The 9,614-nt window shown below is 38.7% G+C and overlaps 1 protein-coding gene across 1 annotated transcript; it reads left to right on the forward strand.

Moving 5' to 3' along the window:
* The first annotated feature begins 106 nt into the window (after window positions 1-106).
* LOC125145718 (major histocompatibility complex class I-related gene protein-like) lies at window positions 107-893 on the forward strand. The gene is made up of 2 exons (XM_047819792.1): window positions 107-119; window positions 592-893. Exons 1-2 carry the CDS (start codon window positions 107-109, stop codon window positions 867-869), a joined length of 291 nt encoding a protein of 96 aa, XP_047675748.1. The 3' UTR covers window positions 870-893.
* Window positions 894-9,614: the final 8,721 nt, after the last annotated feature.

Consider the following 9,614-nt stretch of genomic DNA (forward strand, 5'->3'; position numbering starts at 1 on the left):
GATCCATAGTGTGAGATGTAAGTGCAGTTTCAGTTATTCAGTAATAACAATGATGACATTGTGTATGAACATTCATTAAAATGTGCATTAGATGGACATCAGAAACATGACCAAAGACAGTCAGAGGCCAGATGATATCCAGTGCACGTTAAAGGTGGGGTGCACGATGTTTGAATTCACCAAAACAAGCACGCCCCTAACCCATATGGGTATCGCCCCTGTTTTGATAGCTCCGCCCCACACATACATACGTAACCCACACAACTATTATGGTGGAACCTGCTGGGACAGCTGGTCGAGGGGATATTTTATAAATAAATGAACACAATGAGTAATACTATGGTAATACAAATGTGTTTTTGTAGTACTGTGTGTTGTACTGTGAAAGGTTTAGCTCTGTTTCAGAGCATATTGACAAGTCATGCCCCCTTCTGCTCATTGGCTACACTAATGTAATAAAGGACATCTAAACCTACTTGTATTGTATTTCAGCTGCATGTGAACAACATAAAGATAATAGAAGTAGGACAGGATTTGGTCTCAAACAAAAGAGAAAGTTGGTAAGATAACTTTCTATTCCCTCTCCTCCAGGTGAACACTCACTGTTTTACACCTACACGGCTCTGTCTAAACCTCTCAATCTGACTGGAATCTATGAGTTCACAGCACTGGGCATGCTCGATGACCGAGAACTCGACTACTACAGCAGTGAGACTCAGGTTAAGGTTCCTAAACAGGACTGGATGAAGGAGAAGATGGAAAAGGATTACTGGGATAAAGGAACTCAGTCCCGTAAGAGCAAAGAGCAGTGGTTTAAGGTCAACGTGGACATCCTGATGGAGCGAATGAGACACAATAAGTCTGGTTAGTTCAGTTTTATTCATCATTACTCATTAAATGTCAGATGTCATTTCTTTATGATTCTTAATGTCACACAGTTCTTATCTTTAGGGGGGAGATAGGGAGGTTGACACTGAGCTGTAACAGTGTCTTCTTCTTCCACTCATTTCATTGTTCCCTCTGTCCGTCTTGTAACGATGGGGAACAGAGCTTTCAGCTACTCTGCACCTCAGCTCTGGAACTCACTTCCATCTGAGCTCCGTAATATTGATTCTCTTTCATCATTTAAATCTCAGCTTAAAACTCATCTGTTTAGTTTAGCATATTCTAGATCATGATTTGTAATGTTGGACCAATTTTTTTTTTTTTCTATGTAAGTATTGTATAACTATATTTTTTGTTGTTTTTCTTCTTCTTTTGTACGGTGACCTTGAGTGTTAGAAAGGCGCCTTTAAATAAAATGTATTATTATTATTATTATTAACCAGGGGGTATATTCATTCCCCAGCACTGCCTCCCCGCCCCGTCATGCATGCTCACGGACAGGCGCGTGGGAAAAATTCTCCCAGAACAGAACCATCCCGCCAACACTAACTGTACAGTATGCTCGCTAAATTTCGTTTACGAAGTGGTCCTGACTGAAGTTTGGTAACTTTAGGGGGGATGTCTAATGATAATGACACATACACTGATCTGGAGATTCCTTGGGCTTTTGACAAAAGCACATGCCCCTGAATTGACAAATCCCTTTGTAACCACATATTAAACTTCTTATTCGTTCTGTTAATCATTGGATTAAAGTTTATTGCGCAAATATTCATCTTTACATTTAGATATGTTATTTGATTTCCAATTGGAATATTACAGAGATTGGGTAAATGACAATCTTTAAGAGGAAACAGAACTGACTTATTCACATTCATTCTTAGCCCTGATACATCTGTAAAATCTTTTATGCATTTCACTGCTTTACTGATTTCATTCCTATCTTTCACAAACAAGACAGTCATCTGCAAACTGACACAACTTAAATGTTTTTCCTTGTTATGTTGTAATTCCATGAAAATGTCCTTTTTATCTGGTTTTGGAATTAACGTAATAACACCTTGTCTTAAAGAAGTGGGCAATTCCCCCTTTTCAACAGATTCTGTGAAGAGAGCTAACAAAAAGGGAGCTAATTTATCTCTAAACACTTTATAGAACTCACTAACAAGTCCATCATTACCTGGAGAAGGATTATCTTTAAGGCTGCCAATACACTCTGTAACTTCCTCTAATCTTAAATCACCATCACAAAACAAGTTAGAAGTTAGAAGTTAGATCTGGAGGATAATGGGAAAAAAAAAATTTTTATAAATATTTTTTCCATCCCTCCCTCCTACCTACTTCCTAAGACAGCTTACTCTTCAAAACAAGAACTAACCCAATTAAATCCTACTCTAGCTGAACTGTTTGGTCATAAACTGGGAGTAGATAATATATAAACATCTGCAAATGATGCAGGATTCTAGATGGGGACTTCTTCCAAAATAAACTGTGCAGGGAGGAAGGAGCCTGGAGAACTCCACTGGGAAATCCTACACGCAGCTGATCGATTGCCAGGTCGCCGCACTTCTGCTGAGTCGAAGGTTCGGAGTGCCACTCGAGCCTGAACGTGTGTTTCCAATGTGTATTCAGTGCAATTTCTTGGTTATCTGATTCAGAGGGAATATAAAAGTAAAGAGCATAAATCTGTGACAAGAACAAGGACTTTTGTCCTTTTGAGTTGCTTGATATATATGCATGAGGTTTCATAGTAGTAGAGGATTTGTGGCTTTAAAATGGTGTGGATATTTTTTTTATTGGCAATAGGCACTACATTGTTATTCACAAAATGTCACTAATTTTGACTCTAGAATGCAGTTTCTGAAGTTTCTGGCTTATACACAACATTGGGGCAAATAAATACATGATTCATTGGAAGATGAATGAAAGATGGTAAAACCTTTAAAATGACAAAAACACAATAGGAGAAATCTAGTTGACTCCACAAACATGTTACATCCTAGCTGACCTTTGAGAGGATGATGTGTCATCATCACATGATGCAAGCAAGGGTTAGTTAGCAGCAAAGATGATGGAGGCTACAATGTGCAAGCGAATGTGAATCTAACAATCTTACAGACAAATGAATCAAACATCTGGAAACATTTTGTCTCCAGGAAGACAAATACCCTTAAACAGTGGGTGGGTGATTTAAAAAAAACTTTTTTTTTAAATTTAAAAAAAACTTTTTTTTTAAATGCACACATTTAAAAATGAGGGTCCCCACCAACAGCAGCCTCACAGCGGTGTAAGCAGAGTACGTTCTGGGCCAGGCAACAAAACAGTAGGGTCCACATGAATCCACATCACGGAAAAAAAACCCACATTGTCTTCACTGGCTCATAGCAAAAAACTACTAAAATAAAAATTAAATGGGAGAGAGGAGTGGCAGCCAAACCCACCAGCATGCCCTTTCAACCGGAAGTCATCTTTCAACTTAACATCCATGAAAGCTGTGCTAAAAGACATTCCTAAAGTAGTCGTATACCTGGATGATATTTTGCTGACTGGGAAGGACGATAGGCAGCATTTGAGGACGTTAGATCAAGTGTTGCATTGGCTGGAGGAGGCCGGTCTGAGGTTAAAGTGCAACTTCATGGAAAAGGAAGTCACATTCCTGGGACAGAGTGGATGCAACAGGGATTCATCCTGTCCCTGAAAAAGTTCAGGCAGTCAAAGATGCACCAACACCAACTTCAGTAACAGAGCTTAAATCTTACCTGGGATTGTTGAATTATTATAACCGTTTCCTACCAAAGCTCTCAACACTTCTAGCACCTCTGCACAAACCGCTGAAGAAAGATGTCACCTGGGGTTGGAGAGAGGAACAAGAGAAAGCTTTTCACCAATCTAAAGAGTTACTACAGTCAAGTCAAGTGTTAGTACACTATGACACACAAAAAGAACTTACTGTATACTTGCCTGTGATGCTTCCCCGTTTGGAGTTGGAACTGTTTTAGCACACCGGATGGAGGATGGAACAGAACCCATAGGGTTTGTTTCATGAACATTTTCAAGGGCTGAAAAAACTATTCACAACTAGATAAAGAGGGACTTGCTGTAGTGTTTGGAGTCAAAAGATTCCATAAGTACTTGTATGGATGCAAATTTGTAATTTGTACAGATCACAAGCCTCTAATTAGTCTCTTAAATGAGCTCAGAACTGTGCCACAAATGGCCTCACAACGAGTAATGAGATTGGCCGTGCTGCTAGGTGCTTATGAATGTGATTACATACAGAGCTGGAAAAGACAATGGAAATGTTGATGCTCTCAGCCAATTTCCTCTTCCAGAAAACCACGAGGAGCAACGCAAGCATGAACACACTTTCATGCTGGAAAAAGATGTGAGCTCAATTAAAACATCAGCACAAATCAAGCACTGTACTGCATGAGATCCTGTACTCTCTAGAGTTCGTGAGGATGTACTGTAAGGGTGGCCTGATCACAGTGATGCAGCTGACTTTGCACCTTATGAAAAGGACAGCAGGAGCTTAGTGTTAAAGATGGTTGTGTGCTGTGGGGAGCACATCTTATCATTCCTGAGAAAGGATGTTCAGTGTTGTTGGACCAACTGCATCAGTGTCATCCAGGGATGTCGAGGATGAAAGGCCTGGCGAGGAGCTACCTGTGGTGGCCTAAACTGGATGTGGACATAGAGTCTACACTCAAAAAAAAAGGTTTTGCAGCACTGTTTGTTTTACCCGAATATGTTTTTTTAAAATAACACATACATTTCATTCCCCACCAAAACACTATTGTATTGTGTTTAATTAACTTAAAATGTGTCATGTTCCACTATACTTAATAACCAGTCGTTAAACTAACGTAAAGCGTTTAATTTCGCGATTCAAAAAATCGGAAGTGACGATTTCCAACGTATTGGATGAAGACGGCGCGAAAGAGGGAAGATGGTGAATGGTGTCAGATGAGGTTGTTGGAAAGCACTTTGAAACGGTGAGTGTAAATAGTCTAATATATAGAAATCTTTCTGACAATAAATGATTACTCTTAAACCGATGTTCGTTTAATGTTAATTAATGTTAATAATTTTTGTTTGTTTGTTTCTAGTAGCAACTTAAACTGTTTAAAAGATGCAGTCATTAGCAGATGTTCATTAACAGTGAAAGTGATGGAAAAACATGTACCATTTCTTGCCTACATCAAGATTGTCTGTGCACATTTAACTAAATTAATGCACTTAAGTTCCACTTGTCTAAGATTCCAAGTTTAATGCTTTATTGTTGAATAATGTATTTTCCTCTACTGTATTGTTAACATTGTGAACTTGAGTACATTATAGTGTTACCTGTTTTTTGTCAATGAGGTGATCAAGGAACCACTTATTTTAGACTTCAAAATCAGGTGGCCTGCTCTTTTTAAAACAGAAGAGGTAAGTGAAAGTTTTTAAGTGAAATTTGTTCATTGTTAGACTATATGGCTGTTTTGGTAACAAATTACTTTTCATGTGTTTGTAGATTTTTGCAGAATTTGAGAGAATTACAACAATTCCATTGGCATTCCAAGCTGGATGGATACTCCGGAAAGCTGATGAAGATCTTTGCAAACAGAGGAGGAGTAATTGGACAAAAAATTAAACACCTCTTGGTGCCCTCTACACAGGTATGGAAAACTACGCTCAACAAAATCATAGGTTTAAAGTGTTAGTTCACCCAAACAATTCAATTTCAGTCACGTGTTCTGTGTTCAAATAGTGAATTGCATATCTACATCCAAGAGGGTCCATATTCAGATGTTCAGATATTGAACCACTTTTGCATGTCCACAGACGTCCATAAGGTGTCCTAGTCAAACGTTCAAATTGAACCCATTTTGCATGTCCACTTGTCCCAAAACGTTCCCAGTCAGACAGATGTTTCATGTATAACACTACTGTATATGGACAATGTTCTGCATAGTTTAGCTCAAACTTACCCCAGCATAACAGCCTCGAATTTTAAAACTTTGTTCTTACTTGAAAATCTTTAGACTGATGACATCGAAGTGAAGAGAGAGTGTATAATCAAAGCTCTTTGTGCCTACCTAAATGAAGAACCTACCAGACCGGAGTGTTTTGTGAGTATATGTTTTTTAAAATGGATTCTAAACGCTTTTTTTTTAAAGCTGATAAACAGGAATTTAAGAGTATTGTGTTTTTTTAATATATCCACTCTATGATACAGACAATGCCACTGCACAGGAGGCGATCCAGGAGACTGTGATGGGGATTTATGTCACACGGCTTGTAGGTGCAGAAATGGAAGATATTGGAGTGGTGTTGGAGGGGCATAAGGTTCTTCAAAACCTTTGCAGTGTCCCATATGCAGCAGCCACGTTAATGGGACTAATATATGGACTAAATCTAAGCTACCCTCCTGAATTGAGGTACACTTTCGAAGCACTTCAAAAGTTGATCTTGGAGCATGATGATAAGTTGTCAAACAAAGTTCAAACACTAAAGAGCAAGTCCTTCTGTGTTTAAGGACTGTTCCTTGGATGCTAAAATGTTAATGTTGTGTTTATATAAAAAAAAAAGTTTTTTATGTTCAAAATTGTTACTCTGAAGTTATTTTGAAATTATTTTCTAACTCTCTCTTAACTGATAGCTTACAACAGTAAGATCCTGTACATGGTTTTTAATCTTTTTGCAGACCATTGCTTCAGCAGTCGTATGAAACAGTAATGTAAGTGTAATGACGAGGAGGCATACGGCTGGGGATCCATTTGCAGCAGTAGTTTATTGAATATAAACACAGGCGAAGTCAAACAGGCGGGGATCAGAACCGGCAAAACACAATGTCAGACAGTGGGCAGAATCAGAATCGGGGACAGGCAAAAGGTTGGGGCAGGTGGCAAACAATCAGAACGTCAGAAAGAGAAAGCAGAAGTAATAACAGGAAAACGGAATACAGGAAACGCTCAGAATGACTGCAGAAAAACATGTCGAGACCTCGCACAGGTATGAAGTTCAAGCGTGGTTTTATGTGAATGGGAGATGAGGAACAGGTGGCAGTGTAATCAGGAGGAGAGGTGGCTGATGGGAAGTGTAGTCCGGAAGCGCGCTAGTACTCTGGAGACGCGTCTCTACGGCGACGCTCCCGCGGTGGTTCGTTGCTCATGACAGTAAGTCAATATCAAGACAAAAACTTACAAAAACAGCTGGTTATTATTTTTTAATAGGGTTCATTATTTCCAATGCATACTCACACTCGTGCAACATTAAGTCCTAGCTTGATTTTCATGAGATTTAGAAAGCAAAATGAATCTAGATTTGTTTTTCTTCTTCCCCTAATCAGAGTTGTGGTTTAAATTGTTACACTTTCAAGCTGCCTATTTGGTGCTTAGTTCATCTGTTAATTTCCATAAAAGATTTCTAGTTCATTTTAGCAGTGATGTATGGCATTTAATAATTGTTAGACATCGTTACACATCGTTACCATCTGGACATTTTGGTTGTATGTTGGATTTCTTTTTTTTTTCATTTCTTGTAAATATATTTTATTTAATTGTAGCTATCTTGTTAGCAGAGTTTTAATTTTCACCTTCTGACTTTGTTTTCGAATCAAAACACTGCAAAGTTATTTTAGATAATCTTATATTTTGCATAAGAATTTTGCACACGTTCAAAGACTCTTTAATATATTGACTGAGCAGGCTGTTTAAAACACTGTTTATTGCAAGTTTGGCAAATACAGTTTTATAAATTGTTACATATCTTTGTAGGTTTTTTACTCTACGAGACAATCACACAAACAAATGCTGTTAAAGGGAGTAACTTTTAAATAGAAATCATTGAGTAAAAGTAACAAAAACCAATCGGATGGAACCACTGTCCATAATTTAATTGAGTTATTTGAAACTAATCTCCTTGTGTTGGTTGAATGAAACCTGTTTGGCCAATTTGAAATAAACAAAATTATGTCCAGTTAAGTTAACCAGTTTAATTTACAAGGAAGCAATTCCATTGATTTGGTTGGACATTACTATTTTACATAGATTCATCCCAATTCTGTTGTGTTGTCACAACACAAGATGTTTACATAGATTCAAAACATTCCATTAATGTTAATGAAACACAAGTTGCTTATGTGGAACCTCTGTCCATAATTGAATTAAGTAAGATGAACAAATCATTTTTTTGAGTGTAAAGTCAAAAGCTGTAAAATTTGTCAGGAACAGAGAAAAGCTCGTGTGCACCACTTCATCCGTGGGAGTGGCCAAGGAAGCCCTGGAGACGTGTGCATATGGATTATCCTGGTCCATTTATGGGTAAAATGTTTCTAATCTTAATCGACACACATTCTAAGTGGATAGATGCAAATCCCCTGAGTTCAGCAATGACAGCCGTCACTCTTGAGTGCCTGAGGAACAGTTTCAGTGTGCATGGCGTTCCTCAAGTCATGGTGTCAGACAATGCCCAGTGTTTTATGAGTGAGTCATGTAAAGAATTCATGTCCAGAAATGGAATAAGAGCGCCGTACAGACTCTCTTTTAAAAAAAAAGCTCAGAGGACACCATTGAGACCAAGTTACACCATGCATTGTCCAGTTATTGAATAACACCTCAGTCTACAACAGGGTTATCACCCGCAGAAATGATGATGGGAAGGAAGTTGAGATGCTCACTCGACAGAATACATCTGGACCTCTACAATAAAATTGAAACAAAGCAACAGAGTCAGAAAGAACAACATGATAAACAGGCCAAGTCCAGATATTTTGAAGTAGGTGATAACGTGTATACCAGGAACTTTGGTTATGGACCAAAATGGGTGCAGAGAGAAATTACAGAGATCATAAGACCTGCATCATACAGAGTCTGGAAAATGCTTAAGTAGTACGTCAGCATGTTCAATAGTCGAGAACAGAAAGAGGTTCTAAATTCTGAAATTGTTTCCCAAGCTGATGTTCTAGTACAAGGATTGGTAGAAACTGTAGTGTTTGATGCCACAGATCCTGAACCAAGACTTACAAAACCAGAGTTGGTTGGTACTGAGGAGACAAAGCAGTCTGAGAGTTCACAAACAGGTTGTGTGAGACGTTCAGCAAGAAAACTACCAGAATATCTTAAAGACTTCATGAAATAATAATAAAAATAAATAAATAGATAGATAGATAGATAGATAGATAGATAGATAGATAGATAGATAGATAGATAGATAGATAAAAATGTTGAGGTTGTTAATACTATATTTCTACAAATATATGTGTTGGAAAAAAGGCAGGAATCAGTATTAACAGGAATGGCTAAACACACGAGTACAACAAACAACTCTCACACAATAGTAACTACAAGCATTCAGCGTGAGACTCACGCAATTGACCCAATTCTCACGCTCTTATGCCACACCCCCATATTCTCACGCCACACTCCCATATTCTCACGCCACACCCACATATTCTCACGCCACGCCCCCATATTCTCACGCCACGCCCCCATATTCTCACGCCACACCCCCATATTCTCACACCACACCCCCATATTCTCACGCCACACCCCCATATTCTCACGCCACACCCCCATATTCTCACACCACACCCCCATATTCTCACACCACACCCACATATTCGCACACCACACCCACAGATTCTCACGCTGACTCATGTAGCAGTGAGGAAAAAAAATCACACCACGTGATCTCGCAAAGCAATGCACAGGGAGACCAGACAGACAGTGTAGTGAGTTTTTTGT

Source organism: Tachysurus fulvidraco, chromosome 10 (assembly GCF_022655615.1).
Source record: "Tachysurus fulvidraco isolate hzauxx_2018 chromosome 10, HZAU_PFXX_2.0, whole genome shotgun sequence".
NCBI classification, from domain to species: Eukaryota; Metazoa; Chordata; class Actinopteri; order Siluriformes; family Bagridae; genus Tachysurus; species Tachysurus fulvidraco.